Raw genomic sequence first — 25,072 nt, 5'->3', positions numbered from 1 at the left:
AGAGTGAAGCTTTCCCTGACTCCTGTGTATCGCTGTGTTACCCCGTCATCAGGCAGAGAAATGAGCTGTATAATTACCTTTTGAGACATGAATCATCCTTGCTCTCAGGGCCCAGACCTGTTTGACTCTATAAAAGCAGCTCAAGGTAGAAGTGCAAACGTGCACTGTCTGTCGTCCCCCAGGCTGATATAATTACCACGCTACCGTGAGGAGATGAAGGTGTTCCTTGCATCTGGCCTCGCTGTCCTCCTCATCACGGCTTTGAAGTTTTCCACTGCAACCCCCTCCCTATTTGCAGCCACCCCTAGGACCTCAAGGAACAACTACCACCTCGCACAGGTTTGTGAATCTTTGCACAATTCCCTCTTCCTCCTCCTGCCCCGGAAAACCTAAAAGGGTTTAATGAGAAAAATAGAAAAAATCTGTTATTGTTTTAAAATCATCTTATAAGTTCATTGAGGTCTAATAGATACTCTCTCCTGGACGGTGAAGACTGATGGTTGGTGCACATTAGGCATACGTGTTGCGTGACTGAATAAATACACGAATAAATATCTATCTAGGTATCTTGCTTCATACAGAATTTGAGGTGGCTTGCAAAATTACATGCAACGGGAAAAGACAAAAGAAATATTTGAGGAATAATGTAGAAGGAGATTAAGGGCAGAAGTAAAAATTGTGGTGTAAGATTCACATGCCAGAGATGGGTTATAAATTTAGTGCTAAGCTTCCTAGCAGTCACAACAGAAAGAATTCCTATGTTCACATTTCAGAAAATGGCTTTTCTATTCAAGGCAAATTTGACCAAAATCTAAAGCGAACCAAGGTTTTCCCGGGTGCCCACCCAGTTCTCATTTGAGAGTCTTTCCTCTCTAAAGCATGTTCCCCAAGTACCTTATTTACTTACACTTTCTGTATTTTCCTCTTTTAAAAATCTCTCCCAACTAACTGTTGGAAAGGATCTGATACAAATAATTCATATCAGAATTTTTGCAAAGACTATGTGTGACTCAGACTGATTTAATGTACAGTCATGCGCTGCTTAACAATGGAGATACTTTCTAAGAAACACGTCCTTAGGCGATTCCGTCGTTGTGCGAACATCATAGAGTGCACTTACACAAACCTAGATGAGTAGTCTACTACACACCTAGGCTATACGGTACTAACCTTATGGGACCACCATCGTTTATGCGATTGGTTGTTGACCGAAAGGTCGTTATGCAATGCATGACTATTTGCTTCCAAGCGTTCTTTGCATTTAAAAAGAAGGTGGCAATCTTTAATCTAAAGAAACCAGTTTCTAATGACAGAACTTCCAACATTAGTGAAAGGTGTGTGGATGAGACGTTTTTGCACCAGGGCCTCTCTTTCAAGAGTCTGTCAAAATGACAGCACATCTCTGGTTACTAACCCTGCCCCCCGGGTTGCCCTCCTACCTGCCAGGTTGCGCCTGTGCACTGCTTCAGTGGATGCACTGCAGAGCTGATCTACACCCAGACACACTGGTGTGTCCCTACAATTGTTGACACGGCCCATCCTTTCTAATTGGTTGGTCCCTCCTGCCACACCAGTTATTAAACGTTTTGAATATCAGCCCTGCATATAAACAATACAGTGGATGCCAAATACAGGCCTGTTGAATTGAACGTCCTTTGACTTAAGCCCACTTTTAGATAAACTAAATTCAAAATAACATATCTCAGAATACTAGGGTCTATTTCAAACTGTATTTCACTGGTGCCACCTAGCTTTGAATCCCTTCTCCCCAAACGTAATTTTCCTTCACCTAGCCTCACGCCACTCTGATTCAGAAACTACAGTCTCTGTGTCCTCCAGGAGGAGGGTCATGCCGAGGCCAGAGCTGATCTGAGGTGGCCAAAAACTGTGATTATAGTCCAGGTTCACACAAAGTATGGTCATCGGGCCAAAACTGGCCACATCTATTCATTTACATATTGTCTGTTACTGCTTTTGCATCACAGTGGTGGAGTACGGTAAAACCGAAAATATTAACTATCAATCAGCCTTTACAGAAAAAATTAGCTGACCCTTGAGCAGTCTATGCAGGAATAAGGCCAGAAAGTTCTAGGAAAAGCTATCCTTCCTAGGAATATTTGGAAAGAATCAGGTGGCCAAGGAATGTTGAGGATCTTTAGTGATCCCTTACTTCTTCCTCTCCAAAATAAGTCAGCCCTCCTCAGTCTCCCTCATGACCCACTCCCAGAAAGACCTTCAACCAGAAACCAAGGAAACTTGTCCACACCCTGCCACCTGGCAGACAGCAACTCCTCTTGCCTGCCTCCTCAGTCATCAGCTCTGGGCAGGAGCAGGTAACACTCTTCAGCAGGCTGGGACGATCTGGGCAAGCCTCTAAAGTGGACCCCAGTGACCAGAAGGAATAATGTCTCACCTTATAGTTTACAGAAACATATAACAACTTTGGCACAGCCTTACAATACAACAAATGAAATGACATGAAAATAGGCTTATGTCGTGAAAATAGCTTATGTTCATTCATTCAACAATTATTCATGAATGTTTACTATATGCCATGTGCCGGGGTCTGTTCTAAGTACTGGAGAAACATCAGGGAACAAAACAAGTTCCTGTTCTTAGGCGCTTCCGTGGGGGTGATAGAGGAGGTGGGAAGATGCTTGGGGGAGATAAACAAGTCAGTCAATAAGTGCCCGAGACTATTTCAGAAAGTGATAAGTGATACTGGAAAATAAATTAACCAAGATTATAGAGAGTGACTGGAACAGGGGAGGCATTTTCACCTGAGTAGTCCAGGAAGGCTTCTCTGAGGAAGCGACATTCGAGATGAAGCTGAACTATGTGAAGGAGCCAGTCATGTGAAGATCTGGAGACAGAGCCGTCCAGGCAGAGAAAAGAGCAAGTGCAGCAGCCGGGGCGAAGGCGCCTGGATTTGAGCATCGGGCTAGCGTGGCAAGAGCTGAGAGCCCACGGGAAGAGGCTACTGGCTGAGCCCCAGAGTTAGGCCAGGCCAGCGGATCACCCGGGGCCTGGAAGCCCGGGTCAGGTTAAGCACCTTCCACACGGCTCTCTTCTTTCCAGGTTGCTCGCTAAGAGAGAAACAAATGGTTTCTCATGCCTGGAAACTCCAGACAGGCAACGTTTCCAAATACCATCTGCTTCTTCCCAAACCCACGGTCACAATAATCTACGTTTGAAAAGATAAACAGGATTTTAGTTGATTTATTTAATGCCACTTGCGTCCTTTAAATTCTGATTGGCTAATTACCATAAAGACTTCAAAAAGGATTGAATGGTAAAATGGTTACTCAGTCTCATAATCCAGGGTTTTATTCCACTCTTTTGTTTGTTTTTTAAAAAGTAATATCAATACAACATTTAAAACAGGTTGTTAAGTTGTCCTTAAAAATAATATAAATTTTCATTATCATGTTATTATGAACTTATAATTAAAGAAAATAAAAAATAAAAACCTTCCAAATACAAACGGTTGAATTCAGCTGCTTTACTACCATTTTACTTTCTGTGCATAAAGACATTTTTAAATTGTTATTATATTCAAAATTTGGCTCCTACTTTCCTGAATACTATGTCATGAGAAAATTTTGATTTTAATACTATTTTCATAACATCGTTTTAAAGAGTTACAAATATTCCATAATATAAGTGAGTTATAATTCATTTAACCATTTCTTTTGTTGGACACAGATTATTTTAATATGAATAATATTTCTATGAACATCTTTGTACAACAGTCTAATCTAAACGATTATTTTTTCAGGATAGAATTTCAGAAGTAGAATACTGAGTAAAAGGGTATATACATTTTAAAGTCTTTTGATACATTTAAAAGCATTTGCACATTGAGGCCCTCATTGGATCCTCACACTGGTGTGGTCAGTAGGACGGACACCAATCCCATTTTATAGATGAGAAAACTGAAGCTAAAAGAAATTAGGAATTCCCTAGCTTGTTAGAACCCAGGATTTATCACACAGCAAAGAGTTTCCACAACTCCATTTCTGCGCCTTAGCCAAAACAGAAAGAAATGTTGAAGAACCATATCTTGAATTTCACCTTATCCTGAAGCATACTTAAATATGACTTTTAAGCTCTTAACTCTCAGGAAGGACACTAGGAAAGTGCACTGACCGATGAGTTGGGAGGGAGCTTGGGCCACTAGCTTGCTGGGACTGCCTCTCTAGGCCTCTGTTGCTTTTATCTATCAAACGTTGGAAGAGAAGTGGAGAGAGGACCATCTGAGAGCCAACCTCAAATCCTGTGATTTTAACTATGGGGGGGGGGGGGGCAAATGGGACAATGCTGGTGAGTCCTGAAATCTTTGACCCAGTGCCCCAGTCAGGTGTTGAGCCAACAACGTACAAGTGTTCGAATTAACAGACACAATTCTAAGTGCACATCTAAGTATCTCATCGAACATCTTGACTCTAAAAAGTATGCTAAAACCTTGTCAATAACTTTGGCAAGAAAATGCCCAGAATAATTTGGGCTCTCAATACCTCAGAACATCTGATAATTCTTCAAAGAAGCATATTTTCATATTTTGCCTAAAGAAAAAGAGCTCAAATATTAACTGAACATCTACTCTGGGTCCAGAACTGTGGCAGGCACAGGGCCTGCGTTGTGAAGGAGTCATGGTCCCCACCAGGAAGGAGCTTACGACCCAGCAGACGAGAGTGACGAGAAAGCCGTGGACGATACTGCAATGTGGCAGGTGTTTACTAGTTTAAGAACCACATCCTGCGGGAGCAACTCCCTTGTATCCCCACAGTAACCAATTTTTCTCTTTTTAAGTAGGAATCGTTTCTAATTTTATTTTTACTTCACTAAAAGGTACTATTTTAATCCTATCTACTATGACTGGTCTTAAGCCTTTTGAGCCGCAGGTCTAGCATCTTATGCATATTTTAAAGAATAAATATTTTATTGTAAAACTGTATATGTTCACATTAGAAAAATCATAAAACATGTATAACTAAAAAAGAATTATTCCCCATTTCATCACTAAGATACATCCACTGTTAACCCTTCAGTCTTTATCTTTCAAAACAACTTTTCTATGACTCAGCACCAGAACTCGGGTGAGGGGAGTGAAGCAGGTTGGACACTGTCTTTATTTAAAATTTTGATATTTTGTGTATCATATATTTTTTGCATTAATTTTGATTTTTTTAATATATTGCATAAAATATTACTTTTCTTGATTATTGAGTTTTTGGCGATGCCTCACGTCCTCACCCTGGTCCCAGTTTATGACTATATATCTGTGTGTGTATCCATATACACAGATTTTTGTTTATAAACATGGCTTATACTATAATAGTAGTTGTAAACCTGTTTTACACTTAATATATCACGAGCATCCTCCCTTATATGACCATATTTTGTGAAACCAAAATTAGAATATAGAGTGCAACATATAACCTAAGAAGGGAACAAAATATTTGAAATCAAAACTGTCTCAGAAAATAAGGAACATCTGGTTTTCTGCACAGAGCTCACCTCTGAAGAGCATAGTTCAGACTTACCATGAGCATCACATTATCACAGTATCAACTTGAGCAAACAGGAATGGCTCAGAGAACCAACGTCATCTTGCACAAAGATCAGAAACACAAGATGCTTACTTAAGATGGCCTAACCAGAGATGGACAAGGAACCAAATAGTCACGCCTTTGTTTCAGAGCCCCTCAGCCAGGTCCCAGGGCCTGGGCACCCCACGCTGCCTCTCCTTTGCCTCCTCTGGGCTCTCATCTCACCAAGATTTGTACAAGGGACGACCACCAGGGAAGTGAGCTTCTCTCACAAGCAGGGCAGGGAGCAAAAAATCGGTTGATCCCACAGTAAGGAAACACAGCACCTTGTCAAACAAGTGAGCAAGTCTTACTCCTTTTTATCTTTTCCTGAACAATTACAGTCCATATTCATAGCAGAAAACTTTGGAATATAGGAAAGAGTAACGAATAAATTGTCATCAATAATTTTACAACCCAGAGGTAAATAAGAACAATATTCAGACATAGTTCCTTCCATTATTTATGTTACTTATACTCATTATATATTATGTATATTATCAATTTTATATATATTATACATATCAATTATATATTATATATACATTATATAATATATATACACATTATATATACATTATATGTATATACATTAACAATATATCGATTAATATCTTAATTTTAAATATTAACGTACATATTAACATTATTGTATTAATATACATATATAATGAACATAAGTATAACATAAATACATACACATATATATATTTGGTTTGGTTTATTTATGAAATTATGGTTATAATTTGTATAAAGATTTCTCCTCTGCTTTTCTCAGTATATTGTCATTATATTGAGCGCATTATTCCATGCCATTGAATATTTTCCAAAAATATGATTTTAGGAGACAGCTAGTATTACTTCACATGAATATACAATAATATATCTAACAAATCCCCTATTGTTAGACATTGAGTTTGCTTCCCATATTTTATTACTTATGTATATAAATAGATATATATAAATATGTATATATAGCAATTTATAAATAGGTATATATAACATAAAAATAATAGACATAATGTATAAAATATAAATAAGTATATGGTTACATGATATATAAATAAATATAATTGTATACAATAAAAATATAAATAATATATAAATATAAAATTTTATATATAATAAAATATATATATAAATCTTTAGCTGCTCTCTATTTTCCTAAAATAAGTTGGGTGAGTGAAATTCCTGTGCCAACAGCAGGCTCTAATCCTGCCTCACTCACTTCACCCAAGCAGTCATATGAAAGTGTTTTGAATCATATATTACAGGTTTTAAGCCTTTACGTGCAAATGAAAGCCTTATAACTTATGGTTAATTTTACTTGTCTCAAGGGAAAAAGAGCCTGTCCCAGGAAAACTGCCCCATGGAAACAAGCTCAGCCTCCCACATTGAACACACGGGAACCAATTAAAATCCTCAGGAGGGAAACAGATTGGCCCTCTGCCTTCATGTAAGATGACAGGCTGGAACATAAAGCCTCTGAGAGTTAAAAACATACTGACCTTGCACAATGTATAATGAAAATATGATACCAATAACTGCTTACCTGGTGGTCTAGTGGTTAAGATTCGGCGCTCTCAACACTGCAGCCCGGGTTCATTTTCCGGTCAGGGAACCACACCACCCATCCGTTGTTCTTATACTGTGGCGGCTGCACGTTGCCGTGATGCTGAAAGCTATGCCACCAGTATTTCAAATACCAGCAGGGTCACCCATGGTGGACAGTTTTCAGCGGAGCTTCCAGACTAAGACAGAGTAGGAAGAAGGACCTGGCCACCCACTTCCGAAAAAACTGGCCATGAAAACCCTACGAATAGCAGCAGAGCATTGTCTGATATAGTGCCAGAAGTTGAGAGGATGGTGCAAAAAAGACCGGGCAGGGTTCCACTCTCCCTGTACACAGGGTCTCTAAGAGTCAGAATTGACTAGACAGCACTAACAACACCTGCTTACCAGAGAAATAAGATTGTCTGTTTTACAAAGTGGGTAAAGATTTCAATGACAAATAAATGATCCATGGGGAAAAAGTGTTCACGTCATTTTCCTTCCACTATTTCTCTCTCTTACAACACCTATTCATTGTAGAAAAACTATAAAATGTAGGTGAGCAAAAAAAAAAAAAAATCTAAAATCCCCACTACCCAAAGGTAATTAATAATAATTTGGCATATATCTTTCTATGCTTTATGTAAATATATCTATTTTTTTTCAAAAATGGAAATATGGTCTACACACTATTTTTAATAAATCAAGACTGCTATCCCTGTCTTACCTGAGCATGGTATTTCCCAGAGACTGTGCTGTAGATGTGTCAGCCTCCCTCTCCATTTCAGGCATACCTTGACAAGTATTACACAGTTAAAGGAGGGCACCAGGTTGGTGAGATGGTTGCAAGAGGAAGTAAGTCCATGGTAAAGAAGATTAAGGAGCTGCAAGTGTTCTTCGGCCTCCCAGTCACCGGGAAGTTAGACAAGCCCACGATGGACGTGATCAAGAGGCCTCGCTGTGGAGTTCCTGATGTGGCAAACTACCGCCTCTTCCCAGGTGAACCCAAATGGAAAAAAAATACTTTGACCTACAGGTAATGAGATCTGAGTCTTTCCAAATTCAGAGAGAAACACCCTCTCTCTCTTTTCTTCTTTTCTTTTAAAAATATCTTCCTTCTGATCTGTATAAAAATCATGACTCATCAAAACCATAAGAAAGAATAAGAACTCTTAGGTCGAACCTTTAGACAATGACAATGGAGAAGTCACCAGAAAATACAATCTCAGGATTATTGTAATGGCTGGCCATTTTAGGCATTACAAACAATTTTACCAGTTAGAGACAACATATTTCTCTTTAAAGAAAAATAATCTAGTCTATGATTAATAACCTGACAGTACCAACCAGTTTTCTTAAAACAACCTGCTCGATCAGGATATGTTAAAACTCATCTATCAATAAATTAATTGTTTTCATTGATTACAAAAATCGTTTATTGATGATTTATTGTCTACTACAGGCAGTCAATTTTGGAGATATAAGAGTGAATAGATAACCTTTTCTGACCTTAAGGAACTCACAGCCCTTTCAGGGAGACACACATGCAAGCAAATAGTCACAGCTCCGTGTGAAAAGTGTGAAACTACAGGTCTAAGCAGAGAACTGTGGGAGCACGTAGAGGGAGATACCAAGTTGCCCAGGGCCCGGGCAGTGACATCTGAGCCTGATGCGAAGGCAAAGTAGGAGCCCGTCTGCCCTCAGCCCCAGGCTCCCGGATCGCCCACCATATGCCCCCTCCACCTCCACGCTTCAGCGTGCCCCCCACCTGGCCATCCTCTGGCCTCCTCCTGTCCTGAAACAAGATTTCTGTGCAGTCCGAGGGGACACGCCCAACCAGAATCTGCTTCCTCCCTGTGCTCTGGGTATTCAGGCTGGAATTTCTGCCCAGCAGCCTGGATCCACTTCTTGGGCCAGCTCGGCCTCCTTCCTGGGTCGGCTGGGTTGGACCACTCCTGGTGCCCGCTCCTCCGCGTGAAGGTGGGGCCGGAGGCAGGTGAACGGCGCCTGGACGTGTGAGCCTCGCACATGCCAGACAGAGGTGGCACTGGAAAAGAAGTGTCCTTTATTTGTATTTTTGTCCCAGGCCTCGCAAACGTGAGGGGTTTTCCAAGTAGAAAAGCAGACCCCGCAAATAGCGGCAGGGAGTGGAATGGCCTGGTGGGGGGCGGCAGGAGTAGAGGGTGCACAAAGGGGCATGGCGGGAAGTGAGGCTGGAGAGACAGCCTGAAGGGCAGCTAGAACGCGAGGCTAAGCAGCTTGGACTTTATTCCCAGGGCAGTGGAGAGTCAGGCCAGGGTCAGGATCAGACTGCATTTTTAGGACGAGCACATCTGGTTGATATCTTGGGATGGAAAAGGCTGGACTGTAAGACTCCCAGCAGTGGTGTGCTGGGGCCAGCTCCAGCCAGCTCTCAGGTGCCCACCTTTACATTTTCTGGAATTTTGCAGCCAGTTGTTAAGTTTCCAAGAATTTTGTGAGCAGGTTGCTAAACGCAGCCATTATTAAAAATTATATAAACTTACAATTAAATACGTTATATTAAAAACAAAGGTAATCAAAACATTGCTTTCTAATTATCATACTACATTTTACTATGATCTGTGTTCACGAAGTCATTTACATCTATATGTTAGCTGTATAGTGGAAATGATGTGCTGCTGCTTCTCTCTTCCCAACTTTTCATTCAGTGGTGGCAAGTTGGTAGCTTGAAATTAGCCATAGTGAGTGTGTTTACAATACAGAAATTGGCAAACCCTACAGATCAGGAGTTCGGGTTATGGAGCTGGTTGTTACACTATACCAGCACACCAGTGAGTCCCCATGATCAAATGAGGGCCCAAACCCAAGGACAGACCAGAAGATTCCTCCTGGCTGCTTGTTAGCTGCTATGAGCCTATGAGTCCATAAGGTGGTGCTCTGAACACAATTATTATCCTCTGCTTAAGCATAAGAATTCCGCAAAAATCAAAGCATTTGGGGAAGAAACACCCCATACGGAATTAAACACACAAGTAATTACGAGATAATTAGGAATAAGAGGGAAAAAATTTATATAAACCCATAGAGTCTTTTCCATTATCTTCTTAAACAGTATCCTAGAATCTTATTCTGTGACTATGCACAACAAAGATGGGGCATAGATCAAGATAACTTAGGACTTGGAGAAGTATCATATTCTTGTGATGAGTTGGGCAGCCCCAAAACCCCTGCAACACACTCACACTGCCCCTCCCCTCTTGCTCTGGAACAACTCTCCTAACCCCCTAAAAATAAAAATAAAGCGCTAGAGGCTATCTTAGTATTCTGTCTGTATAGCTATTGGATCCCAGAATAACTTCTTATAACATAACCCAGAGGATTAAAATACACAAAATATATCAGTGTGCTTATGTGCATAAGCTTTGGACTCAGAACTTGGCTCAAATCCTGACTAATCATAAAATGTTGATCCTTACTATTACCTTTAAGGGTTACTGTAAGGATTAAATGGCATCATGTTAAAAAGTGCTTGGAATAGTGTCTAGCACTTAGTATGTGCTCAAAGAATATTAGCTGTTATCACTGTTGCTTTATCAATTTCTAGCCCCTGGGTCAGGACTGTTCTCTACATTCTCTTCTTTTCTGGTGCTGTCCCTTTCTCCAACTCTGTCTTCTCCAGCCCAACTCAAACGGTCAGCTCAAAGATATGTCTGACGTCTACAATGTGAGAGATTGTCAAGGTACTAACCATATACAGGGTCATGATAAATCACAGATTGATATTATCAGTAGGCTTGACATATTTTTAAAGCACTAACTGGTCCCTTCTAGTTTCCTCTTCCTCTCCATAGCTCCCTCCTCTTGGCCCCAACCCCTGGAGTTAAAGATCTCCCTGTTCCTTCCCTCTCCAGTGCTAAACTGAGCTATTTGCCATCCTCTGTGTGGAACATGGTCCCTTTCTTTTGGTCCCCCAGGACTACTGCTGATTTCTGGTTGAGATGGCACCACCTGTATCAGGATAAACTAGGATACTTGTTAAAAAGCAGATATCTGGATCACACCTATGTATTTAACAACCTTCCTAGGTAGTTATCACAGGTCCTAAAATTTGAGAATCACTGTGGCTCTAAAAACCACTAGCTTTTGTTCATTAATTCATCCTTTTATGCAGTATTTTCAAAGTACCTACTATGTACAAGGCTCTGGACTAGGAGCTAGAAAAAGAGAGAAAGTAGGCTCAGGCCCTTCTCTCAAGGTTGGCTCTCTCAGACCTATCTTCTCTCTCTCATTCATTATTCCATCCCAGCCCAAGGCCCCAGGTGGGAGTTCCTCTCTCCTGTCTTTCCTTCATATGCTGCCAGAAACCCCCAGCCCTGAGGTCCAGAGCAGCACGTCCCAGAGAACCACCAACCATCTACTTGCTGTTTGTCCAAAAAGCTCTATACTTTTCTGCCTTCGGATGTCACTGTCACACAGCATTTGATGAAAGACTCAAGCCTTTTTTAGTCCCAGGGAGCATCCTTGTTCAAAGCCAGCACTTCCTCTTTAAGAAATGCATTATTTTAAGAAAAAATAATTTTTCCCCCATGGCCCTGGGGAAATCCTGATGGCCTTTGACTAAGAATTTGCAAAACCTCAAAACTCTACGTTTTTATTTTTTACAATTGAAAATTTTCAGTCTCTTTTAGGGAAAAAGAGTTCCCTTCTCAATTAAAACCACTTTAGGGAAAATGGACTTCTCGATACTTGTAAAGTTACATGTGGTATTACTCTTTAAAATTAGTGACTATATAGTAACAATGAAAACCAAACTGCTTCAGCACCAGATTATCTCAACTCTTTCATTTCTCCCCTTCATTTTTCTTATTGTTAACATGTTTCATTAATTTAACAAATATGAAAGCAAAATCAGAATTATTGTTTTGGAGAAAAAATCTAAATTGTAGATCTATGCTCAATATTTTGATTTTTAATAGAACCTTAGCCTAATTCTTGCCTTCTTCACTTAGGAGCATTTACTAAAAGGAAAACATGTTCCTTCTATTTTCACAGAATATCCAAATACACAACTTCCATGACTTCCGCTGACGTGGACAAAGCAGTACAGATGGCCCTGCAGGCCTGGAGCAGTGCTGTCCCCCTGAGCTTTGTTAGGGTAGACTCGGGAGAAGCCGATATTATGATATCTTTTGAAACTGGAGGTATTGTGGGGCTTCTTGGATATTGTTTACTAATCCAGAGGAGAAATGTTCCAATACTTTTCCCTCTACAATATTTAAGCCAAGTGATCAGTGCAATCCCCCTTCACACAATGGTGTGAAGAGCAGAGGCCAAGGTCATGGCAAAGTCATGACCTTCATCCGGCCAGAAACTAGAACCAGAGGAGTTCTCAGCATTTCTGGTCATCATAGACTCAGCTGTAGAAGGGACTCAGTGTAACCAGCTTTCATCGTGGTTTTGCCCCATTAAGGACAGATTCTGTCAGATTTAGCTTTCCCATTGTCTAGGAGGCCATCTCACCTCATCTCATTCCCATGATGTTGTTCATTGCTGTATACCCGCTTCCATATTAGCCAAGAATCCTCTCCTTGAATCCTCACTGAAGGAAATCTATTCCACAGTGGCCCTGACAGCTTTCCCGCTGCAGGAGTGGTTAGGAGACTGACGTTGCTGTCTTGCCCCCACTTGCAGACTACCTTTTGGGAATTGCCAGGTTGCCTCCAACTTGCCCATTTCTTCTTCATCCTCCCAACCCACCCTGGTAAGGAGTGGAGGCATAACTTGCACAGGGATTGGTGGCACACTCTGAGCCCTTTTCAGAGAAATACGTCTAGTTAGTAGATAAAGGAAGAGCCACATGGTTCATGAAATTCTTTTCCCTTCTCAGCTTTCTAATGGTGAAGCTAAGTGAGTGCCACTGCCTCTTCCCCTCCACAGATAACATTTCTAGGTGTCCCTGCTATTTCAAATCTTGATCTTAATTTTAATCTGATGTCACTGGGGGAAAACATGCTTAGGAGCTAAGAGAGAGAAGATCGAGCAAGTACTGAGTATGAACCCTTTAGAGATGGCCCTGGGTGTGACCTGGCCCATGGCGCTTTCTATTTCTCCAAGACCAAGCTTCTCCCTCAAGCTTGGACCAAGGCCACCCCCAGTAAAGTGGCAGGGCAGTGTGGCTCTCTCTTGATCTTTCAAGCTTGTTCTCTGTCCCCTAAAACACAAGCTGACTAGGGACTGTGCTGCCATTTCACTAGGTCCTCAGGGCGTGCAATCTGATTAAACTGCACTGCACCAAAACCTGAGAAATGGTACACTAGCACTTTGTCTTATTGGTTTTTAATAAAACACTGTATCCTCACTAAAATCCTGAAAAACTGTGAAATGTAACTTCTACAACATCCCTCATTTTATTCTTCCTCCTTTTCTATTAAATGTGTAATGAACTGTTAATTAAATATAGACAATAAAATAAAAACATATAAAGCTTAAAAAGTTAGGATTTTATAAACACCTTTATTACTTTCATGAGTTTTACATATGAAAGTATATCAAAATTACAGAGAAATTTTTTTTGACACTTCCTTAAATTGTATTATATTGTGCTGTAGAAACAGAAAGCACACACTTGTTCAATTTACTATTAATATCTTGGCTGAATAATATGTTGACAGCTACACTCTGCCAACACGTTCATATTCCAATCAATGGACAAGATTGCTATCAAATGACCATCTGTTCTTTCTCCTTTTGTAATCTACAGTGTGCACATAGTACATAGTATGCCGTGTGTCAATTAATAGACATTGCAATAAAAATGATAACAAAAGGTCATTTTTTATTTTTAATGTTTACTATCTTTGAAATACAAATATCCCTTTTAATTTTTCAATGAACAGGTTATTCACTGACATGAACTTCTTACAACAAAAAGTGAATATTGAAAAGTAGTAGTATTTGTATGAGAAGTGTCAATGCTATTCAAGAAGTTGTCCATTCCCTGTAATGTTATGTACCCCTCAAAAATTGCTAGAAAGACTAAATCCTGTTGACATTTCTCCTCACTTGCTTAGATCACGGGGATTCCTATCCATTTGATGGGCCTCGAGGGACTCTAGCCCATGCATTTGCACCTGGAGAAGGCCTGGGAGGAGATACACATTTCGACAATGCTGAGAAGTGGACTATGGGAATGAATGGTATATATGCACAATTCACCATAACCTGGAAAATATTGTACCTCTTCTGGGCCTCCATCATGAAACCCTGAGGTTCAACGTCCCAAGCCACCCTTTAACTAGGGGGGCTGGCTAGGAAAAACAAGTAAGCCAAAAATCCAAAACGGAACACCATAAGGGAAAAGATCTACCCTCAGTTGTGCTGTAGACTTGTCTGATCTCTGGTTCATAGTGTATAATCTCAAGAAGCAGCAATGCCCTCCTCAGCACACAGTTCTCTTTTTCTTTAGCTATGTAGTATCTATTGTTTCTTACTTGTACTTGGAAATAGGCTAAATTCAGAAATCACCTGAGGGAATCAGTACTCTCTCAAAATGTGTGATGGGGATGGGTATAAAAGTTCCAGAATATTATGCATGTCATCTGGAAATCTTTAGTGTGAAACTTTTGTAAGTAAAAAGGAGTAGGCTGTATTAGCAGGGAACTAGTAAAGCATTTGTGGCCTAAATCTACAGATTATTGCCACTATTATCGTTTTGTCACCTTTAGCTCTAAGCTCCTTCTTTACCCATCTACTGAACATCACTGACAATGAATAACATGAATTGACTTACGTTTCCATCCTCCCCCACCCCCAAGCCTCTTCTAGCCAAAAGGGGAAGAGAACTAGACTAAAGTCAGCAAAGCTAAGTGCCAGAATAACCTACCAACATTTGAATAATTCCGTTAGGAAAAGAAAATGAGTTAACTGTGATTTGGGCAAAATAAATTCTCCTATAAAGACAGAAGATATTGAAAACAAAACCCTGTGTTGATACTGTCTTTTTCTCTCTTGTCTAGGTTTCAATTTATTCACTGTTGCTGCTCATGAATTTGGCCACGCCCTGGGCCTGGCCCATTCCACAGACCCATCAGCACTGATGTACCCAACTTATAAGTACCAGAATCCTTACAGATTCCACCTCCCCAAGGATGATGTGAAAGGGATCCAGGCACTGTACGGTACGTTCACTACACTTCTTTGACCAGTAGCCCTGAAAGTGACAGGCGTTCAGTCTCCAACTTAGAGAAAGTATATTTGCCAAGAGTTACCTGCATAGGTAACAATTAAGCTAGAGACCACAGCCCCCACTATACCCTCTTGTGAAGAGGTTATTTACCAGATATGAATATTGCTTTTTTTCTAAAATGTGCAATTACATTTTATATCTTTTCTCCAAAGCATATTGGTCCCTTGATGGCCATAGAAAATACAAGCATTTTTTCGTTTTTTGAGCATAGGTCAGCAGTTAGCCACTGAGAGAGGATGGATTATTTTGTAGTTTGTATATATGATGCTTACCCATTTGCATATAAGTGACCTTATCTTCCTAAAAACAGCAATGATGATGATAATAACTATACCACTCAGTCATATAGACAATCTGCAGTTTACAAAACATGTTCTTATGAGTCATCTCTCACCATCCTCATGACCAGCCTGTGAGGTATGAAGTGTCTTCCTCATTTGATAGCTAAGAAAAGCTGAGGCTCAAAGACAGTAAGTATCCCAAGATATTCAAAATTATCTCAAACAGTAACATTCTTTCAAAGGTAATAAAAGCTTATTAGAAATTCTATATCCAATTTTCCTTAACAGAAAGACAAATCCATTAATCCAGGAGAAGGAATCTTGAAACATCATTAGACATTGCCACATTTTCTTTAATCGATAAAAGGCAGGAAAATCTAGAAAAATGATTTTCTCTTAAGCCTCGGAGCCTAGTTATTCAGGCTTTACTTGTCAGAGCCTCTCCCCATCCTCTCAGCCTAGAAAAAGACCTGGAAAGCCCAGATCCCCCGTGCCTTCCTGCGTGGTGGCCAACCCATCTGACTGTTTAGAAATGGGCACACACATCTGTAGTCAGATTTCACCCGAGGCATGAAGGACAAATTTATCCAAAGAAGTGTTCAGCCAGCTCTATCTACTTCAGAGACGCGGTATGTGCCAGTTCTGTTCCTCCCTTGAGTGACAGAAAAATGTACTGTGAATGTCTCCATTTTACAAACTTGGCTCAGGAGCATATATTTTGATAAGGCTATTTTTATGTGGGTGAACAAAATGTAAAAACATGGTTTTATATTGCCAGGAAGCATACACAGCACCCACCCCTGACCACCTTGCCAACCTTAACCCTTAGTAGAGTGCTTGGCACATAGTAAATATTCAAAAAATATTTACTAGTACATTTCTGATCTGACCAATTTCCAGTTTCTGATCTTTTCTCTAAGCCTCACCCCACCCTCTGATCTTCACCCCATTGCTGACCTTACTCCACCCTTGATCTCACCCGTCTCTCACCCCTAGTGGGTCCTTCCCAGGGCCTCACTCCTTCCCTGATGCTCACCTCTCATTACAAGACTTGATCAAGAGCAGGGACCTGCCAGGGCCAATGGCTCAGGCAGCCCCCACTCATTCTTCTATAGCTGGAAGATCGTCCCCAGGAACACAGAGTGGGAAATAAAAACTCACCAGCATCTTTCCCAAGGAGCAGGTCCCTGTTTTACAAGAGGATCCCCGGGAAGATGCCTTTAAATAGCAAACACCTTCAGTGTATTTTGATGCCACAAGAATTCACTCAGTCTTTCCTGGGTACCTCAAAAAAGGCTATGCACAGTGCAGGACACCAAGAAGTGGATGAAAATAATACAAAAACACATTAGAAGGTTATAATCTTATTGAGAACAAGGCACTTAATTAGAAAGAAATAATCAGTGGAAACTTTGAAAATACATTCCTAATTTAGAACACCTTTAGCTATCAAGGACGTTATGTATAATAATGAAATAATAGCTACCATTCTTTGAAGATTTACTATGTGCCAAGCATTCTACTTAAGTGCTTTCGGGCATTATTGCATTCTCACAAAAACCTTCTGAGGTAGGCACTATTGTTGCCACCTTCCATTTTACTAATGAGGAAACTGAGGCTTGGAGAGGTTAAATTATTTGCCTGTATCACACAACTCAGCAACTAGTGAAGCAGGAATTCAAACCCAGGTCTGCCTGCCATGAGCAGCCATGCTCTTTATCACCTTGTCATATACAGTGAAAGTGGCTCTCTAGAGCAGAAGTGTACAGAATCTAGATTCCTGGTACCATTTTGACTGAGTCACTTTGAATCCTAGGACCTCGGAAAACATTCCCAGGAAAGCCCACTATGCCTCACGCCCCTCATCATAATCCGTCCATCCCCGACCTCTGTGACTCCAGCTCCTCCTTTGATGCTGTGACAATGCTGGGAAAGGAGCTCCTGTTCTTCAGGGACCGGTAAGTCAGAGATGTGCCACCAACTCTTATCAGGCCTCGGCTCCACGCATCAGTCTAGAGGTCCTTTTGCCACCCTGTGTGAAGATTGTGCAGAAATGCTGTCCTGTGTGGCAGTGGGGTGGGAGGCACAGGTCTTTGGGGAGATACGAAACTGCCAAAACTACTGTTTGTGGAGCACCCGCTATGCTCTTGATGCTGTGCTAAGTGTATTCCATATATGCACTGTATTTCTTTTAACCCTTTCCACTGTGAAATAGAGATTAGAATCCCCAACTTACAGAGGAAGAAAGAAGTTCAAAGAGAGCAAGTAACTTTCACAAGTTGACTCAGTTTCATTAAGTGGCTGAGTTATAACACCAGCCCAGATTTATCTGATGTCTATTTTGTTCACCACTGTATCCCTGGTGAGAGCGCATAGTGGATGCTCAAAAAATATTTGGAAATGAGGGTTGGATAGTTGGACAGATAGGTGGATGGATGGATAGATGGATGGCTGGGTCATCAGATGGATAGATAGACGGTGGATGGTTCCAAAGTCAGCACTCTTCCTAAACCCCTCTTTCTCAAGGCCTCCTGACTTTTCAACTGTCAGTTAGCTATCAGATAGCACAGAGAAGGGGGAATATTGGTAGGTTTTGGTTATCGACAACTGTAGCTACTGAAGAATACTTTGATGTTTGAGTTTCTAATATTGTTGTTTTAGGAATGCTTCTTTTGGGATTACTAGTAGAAGTTTTAGTAGTTCTGTGAGTTGTAAAGAATGTTGGGGTGGAGTTGGTATTTAAATTTAATGGTATAGGAGATGATTGAGTAATTTATGATACTGGAGATGCTGGATTTTTTCCTGAGGATGGTACAGGAATAGCTGCATTATATAGCAACAAGAGTTGATTAGTGGTGGTAGCTGATCATTCTTTATTATTATTTTTATTGCTATGGAGATTACTTGTGGAAATTAAATAAAAGTAAGTTTAAAATTAGTGTAATAAGGAAAGAGAGGAAATATAATTTCATTAAGCCTTTTTGGTTTGAAATTAATGTGGAAGTTTTTATTTGAAAATAAGAAATAGGTTTGGGTAAAACATTTTCTAGTCAAATTAAGTCTAATAATAATGATGCTAGTTTTTGCCTTCCTCAGAGATTGCTGAATGGTGAGAGGCAGTAAGTAATAATCAGAAAAAAATCCAAGGGGGTTGGAAAATTTATATAGGTGGGAAAGAAATTAAATTTTAAGTTTTGCATTATAAGATTCAGTTCAAATCCTAGAATGAAACCTGAGAGAGTTACCGTGAGAGCTATTAATTTGAGGTGTAGGGTACAGTTATTTGTGGAATAGTGGTTGGAGTCATGTTGTTGGAAATAAAAATCCAGTGAAAATGCTTCCGATTAAAAGGCACTTAATAGAATTGGTTAGGAGAGGATTACTTTCATTCATTAGAATTAGAGTGGGAAAACGAGGTTGTCCTAGAAGTGCTATAGAAAATAATTGGAGTGATATAGGGCACTGTTAGGGAAGTGGCAATAAGTGTCATTAATAGGGCTCAGGCATTGGTATACAGCGTTACAATTCTGCCCACCAATTCTGACGTGTGGGATTTTTCCCCACTACCAAATAATTCTCCAACTCCAGCTGGGTGTCCTACAATTCAACTCAGTTCTGAGTTGAAGCATCAGATTTGGCAAGTTACGGGCTCAGTCCTACATGACTGCCCTCAGCTTCAGATGCCAATGGCAAGTCCAGGTTGTTACCCGTGCTTCTGACCAACTGGCTGTACATCAGAGGTTCCTATGAACCCCTTCTTGGGTTTGATTAATTTGCAAGAGCTCTCATACAACTCAGGAAACCAGTTTACTCACTAGATTACTGGTTTATAATAAAATGATATAGTTCAGGAACACCAGGTAGAAGAGATGCATAGGGCAAGGTATGGGGAAAGATCTCGGAGCTTCCATGCCCTCTTGGGGCATGCTTCTCCCCCCAGTCTCCACATGTTCACCAACCTGTAAGCTTTCAGAACCTCCTCCTTTCGGGTTTTTATGGAAGCTTTGGTACATAAGCATGATTGATTAAATCATTGGCCATTGGTGATTGATTCAGCTTCCAGCTCCTCTCTCCTCCTTGAAGGTCAAGGAGGTAGGACTGAAAGTTCCAACCCTCTAATCTCATGGTTGGTTCCTCTGGTGACCAGCTCCTATCCTGAGGTGCTTTCCAAGAGTCACCTCAATAACATAACAAAAGATACCTTTATTACTCTCATCACAGGAAATTCCAAGGGTTTTAAGCGCTCTATGCCAGAAACCAGGACAAAGACCAAATATATATGTTATTATAAATCACAATATCATAGACATGTCAGTGGTTGTGATAACTCAGCCTTTGGAGTAAAAGCCTGTAAGGAAAGGCATAGCTGTGAGAGCTAGGCTTCCAATAATAAGTGAGGTTGTAGTAAAAGGTAAAGTTTAAAATAAGCCACCTATTTTTCAGATATCTTCTTCATCATCTAAGTTATGAATAGACCCAGAACATGTAAATAATGTGGCTTTAAAAAATGCACAAGTGCAGATGTGAAGGAATGCTAAGTGTGGTTGGTTAATGCCAATAGTAAATATTACTAGGCCTAATAGGCTTGAAGTAGAGAAGGCAACAATATTTTTAATGTCAGAATGTCTGTGAAAGTGCAGATTGCTGTAAATACTGTGGTAAGACAGTATTTACAGTCTACAGTGCCTAGACAAAGAGTTAATGTTTGAATAATTTTATTATTTTCTATCAATGGGTAGAAGCAAATTAATAAAAAGACACCTGGTAACAACTACTGTACTTGAGTGAAGTAAATCTGACACTGACGTTGGGCCTTCTCTGGCTGAGGGAAGTCAGGGGTGAACACCAAACTGGCTGAATTTACCAGTTGCAGCTAGAAGTCCAATTAGTGGAAGGCGATCGTGATTAAGTACAAAAATTATTGGAAATCTCATGAGTTTAATAGTTCCTTTTCTCCTCCTGTAATTGCTTCTTTCCTTGAAGGAAAAGAGAAACATGCCAACACTCACTCCCATTTCTCCCTTTACTGGGGACAGAATTCAATCACACCAGAATGGGCAGAGGTAGCTCAAGAATATGCTTGTGTGACGTTATTTTTTATGCTTTTTTCTTCATTAGAAAAGTATTCATTGAGCCCGTACAAGATGCCAAGCACGTGAGGGAGAAGGACATTTAAAAAGCACTGCCATCTCGCTGTGTGCTCACATGACCTCCTCTCTGTGCGTCTGGAGAGAGAGAGACAGAGCAAGCTCTCTGGTGTCTCTTTTTATAAGAGCACTAATCCCAACAGACCAGCTCCCCACCCTCCAGGCCTCATCTAACCCTAATTACCTCCCACTGGTCCCATCCAAATACCATCATACCACCACTTTGTGGGTTAGGGCTTCAATGTATGAATTTTGGGGGGAACAAACATTTAGCCCTGTTAAAAAAGGCAAAATTCAACTGAGTAAATTTGAAGATCTAATTGGCTTTATTAAGTGATTCATGAATCAGGCAAGATGGAATCCCATCTAGCAAGCAGAAGTGTGCTCTGAGGGGTTGTACAAAATGGAAGGTTTTTATAGGAAGAAGGGCGGACCAAGGGAGCCATTAGCAAAAGAAAAGAAAAGACTATTTTTAGGCCAGGCCATCCCCTGTTGGAGGAAGGAAACAGTAGGGAGTTTTATCATGCAGATCACCTCTTCTGGGGTTGGAGATGGCCTACGTAACAGATTACTTTACTACGCTTGACTAGAAAATTCCGGACTGGATTACATTTCTGGGAGAGGTTGAAATTGCAATTAGATCAGGTGTTAAATCTAAGTTTGGTATCATGGACTTTAGCAGAAGTGATGCCATTTTGGGCTTGTGGTTTTCTTTTTAACAGCCCATAACACAGAGTAATCACATTGCTAAACATGTTGTATACTCTTCTAGATTTTTCTCTGGATAGAAAGATACATTGTAAGTATTGGAGGGGCTACACAGATGTCCACAAAAATGGAATTTTACATGATGTGCTGATTTATAAACTTTTTTCACCCGACAATATCTCATTTTTCCATGTCGATGAATTTTCATCTTCATCTTCATTTTATATATGTATATATTATTCCAATGAATAGATATATCATTGCTTATTTAACCAATCCCTTACTTATGAACATCTAGATTGTTTCTAATTTTTAAAAATTAGGAAGAGCTTGAGCTAAATCTTCAATAATGGAGAGACATCACTTTTCAAAGGCAAATTAGAGTGGAGCCCAGGAACCTAGGCTTAGCGTCAGGCTAAGTTGGTTTAAATTCTAGTTATGCTTCTTACTGATCAGGCAATCCTGGACAAGTAATGTTGCAAACACATAGTGAGCACTCAATAAATGGCAGTTACTATATTTAGCAGTGGGAATCAAAAATATGTACAATGGATTAAGGCTTAGAAACAACTTGAGATATTTTTTATTATTTATTTTTATTGATTCTTTTTTATTAAGATATCAATTATTGACTTAGTTTTATTGATTATTACCAAAAAGTAAACCAAAGCATAATTGGTAGGCATTGACCAGGGAGCAATAGGAAAGGCACAAAGCAGGAGGAGCCTGGAACGCTGAGCTAAGAAACGTCGGCTTCGCCTGAGGGATAACATTGTCAGATTCTACACTACCCAGACGAGTACATGTAGCACTCATTCAGTGATAAAGAAATGAGACGCTAGCCATGGTGTAGCAGGTAGCTTATTCTTTTGGTAAATATCAGTGGTTGTGATGGGGGCAAAGGAGACGGGGAAGTCAAAGGTATTACACCCTTTCATGCAATTGTAATTGTTTTCTTGAAAAAGAAAAAAAAATCTAAAAGCCCTCTACATTTATCAAACTATGAGCATTTGGCAATTACTGATGACTATTTGAAGATGATACATCTTTTGACATAGTCTTGACTATAAAAACTGAGGGTGGTGACAGAATAGAAAGGGAGGCCGAGACGAAAGCGACATTTAGAAATCAGTGGTCAGGAGAGGGATTAAAGAAAGACAGATAGCTGATCAATATGTATGTCTTTGCTTAGTCATCACCTTCTCATCTTCTCCCATTTCTGATCTGATGAGCTATTGTAGTAGGGCAGGTAATTCCAAAGAACTAGGAAGGGCTAGAAGGAGGACAGGGAGTCAGGAGTGGTCCCCTTCTAGCACGGGATTTGTTACTAACTAGCCATGGGTCCTTGAACCTCTCTTCCTTCTCTTTAAAGTGAGGTGTTGTCTGATATTAATAGTGACTTTAACGTGTTCAGTACTTACTACCTAAGCACTCTGTTGTCAAATCTTTTCAATGGCCCTGTGAGTTATTATTATTATTGTCTTTTTACAAGACACAGAAAGGATAAGCAACTTGTTCAAGATCACATAGCAAGTGAGGGGTGGAGCTTTGACCTGCGCCCACACTATCATCTGCCAGAGCCCATGCTCCTAACCACCCTGCCCTCCCGCCTCATAAAATGCTCTCCAGAGCTAGAATCCCATGACTCTATCACTCTGATCCCCTCCCGGCTGTCACGAAAAGTCCCAAAGCACTTGCTAAGCCTGGAAAAAGAACAAAGAATTCTTTCAAGCCACATCTATAATGGCAACCTGGGGGCCATTATGAAAGAGCTCTCAGTCTGTTCTCTCCCACCCACCAGTCTGGAATTCCCCATCACCAACAATAATCTGTTAAGACATTTCAAACTGTGGATGTAATAACCACATGGTTTGTTTTCAAAGCAAGATGGAATGCAGTACTTTTAAAGTCACCATGAGATTGTTACATCTTCTTCATAGTGTATGAAAGTACCTTGGTACATTCAAATGTTCTGCTTCAAGAGAAATAAACTTCTGCTATAATAAGTTGAAAGTCATATATACATGTATTTAGTTCACATACATTTGTTCTTTATAATAGATGACAAAATATTAACACTATCTCAGATTTCCTCAGGCACTTAGGGAAGAGAAGAGGGAAATGACTGGAACTGCAGGCATTCCAAAATTATATTTGCATCTCTCAGATTATTCTGGGTTTTGCACAATATAATTTTAAGAATAAAATCAAGAATATCATAATCAGCTATAGACCTTAGAAGAATAATAGCATTTCACAAATGGAATAAGCATAAAGGTTGGTCGTGTCCAAATCCTTTGTCAGAGACAAGAAAGCTAGACCCAGGTCTCTGAGCCTAGCAGAAGCTTCACTGCAATCTGGGTCTTCTGACTCCCAGTCCAGAGTCGATCCTATCACTCGTATAGAAAACCTTCTGGCTATGTAATGGAACTGCCAAGAGAAGCACTGAAATATGACTTGAATGAACTTTTGCCTTTTGACAAGTATGCATTTGAGTTAGTACAAAAACACGTGAGGGCTCCTCCTGTGATCCCAGGCCCTAGGCCTGCAGGTTGGATAAACAGCCATAAGGAGGATGTTCTTAGACTATCTAGGTTTCCCAAAAGTGTTCTCCACATTCTGTTTTATTCTCAAAATAAGATTCTTTATTGGGCTGGCCCCGTGGCTTAGCGGTTAAGTGCTCGCGCTCCGCTGCTGGCGGCCCGGGTTCGGATCCTGGGCGCGCACCGACGCACCACTTCTCTGGCTATGCTGAGGCCGCGTCCCACATACAGCAACTAGAAGGATGTGCAGCTGTGACATACAACTATCTACTGGGGCTTTGGGGGGAAAAAGATAAATAAATAAAATCTTTAAAAAAAAAAAAAAAAAAAAAAAGATTCTTTATTTAAAAACATCTGTCAATTGCTAATTGTCACATTTTGAAAGATGTTATGTATCTTAGATTAGAATGCAAAGAAAGACATTTTTAAGAGTCATGCAAGCAGGAATTGAAGAGAAGGATGAATGTAAGAGGCATTCTGAAAGAGTCACCTGCAGGACTTCGACACTAATTTAGTGAGGAGCACAATGGAAAAGGAAGAGTCAAAGATAGCAGCATGACTCACATAGATAGGAAAATCAAGATTTGTTGGACACATGAAGAAAAACTCAGTGTTAGATATGTTGAATTTAAGGGGATGACAATTCTAGTGGAGTTTTATAGAAGTAAGCTAGTGCTCAGGGGAGAGGTTTCATAGGTTATGGAATCTCCCACATGGACAAGGCAGTTAAAGATTTGAAAATAAACTATTATAATAATAATTATTATTATATAATTAATATATATTAATTAATATTAATGTATTGATTAATATATTAATAAATATATAATTAATATATATTATTATATATAATTAATAATAATAATTATAGCTGACATTTCATGATCATTTACAATGCCCTGTGTATTATGCTAAGCATTTTACAGACATTTAGTCATTTAATCCACACTGTCATTTTCCTCAGTTGAAATTGTCACCTAGGTCTACTTGACATCAGAGACAGAATCCCTGTAATAGAGCCAGA

The 25,072-nt window shown here is 40.0% G+C and overlaps 1 protein-coding gene across 1 annotated transcript in view; it reads left to right on the top strand.

The window, feature by feature from the left end:
- The first annotated feature begins 213 nt into the window (after positions 1–213).
- The window catches only part of MMP20 (matrix metallopeptidase 20), a 46,412-nt gene continuing 21,553 nt past the window's right edge, over positions 214–25,072 (top strand). Inside the window, exons 1-6 of the mRNA XM_004427400.3 lie at positions 214–339; positions 7,931–8,178; positions 12,177–12,325; positions 14,195–14,320; positions 15,140–15,301; positions 17,467–17,608. Of these exons, the coding sequence (XP_004427457.2) occupies positions 214–339; positions 7,931–8,178; positions 12,177–12,325; positions 14,195–14,320; positions 15,140–15,301; positions 17,467–17,608 (953 nt within the window). The remainder of the gene's footprint in view (positions 340–7,930; positions 8,179–12,176; positions 12,326–14,194; positions 14,321–15,139; positions 15,302–17,466; positions 17,609–25,072) is intronic.

The sequence above is a fragment of the Ceratotherium simum genome, chromosome 7 (genome assembly GCF_057802395.1).
Source record: "Ceratotherium simum simum isolate JZ-2026a chromosome 7, ASM5780239v1, whole genome shotgun sequence".
Classification (NCBI taxonomy): Eukaryota; Metazoa; Chordata; class Mammalia; order Perissodactyla; family Rhinocerotidae; genus Ceratotherium; species Ceratotherium simum.
The sequence above is the reverse complement of the archived record's forward strand: the minus strand, read 5'-3'. Positions and strand labels throughout refer to the sequence as shown.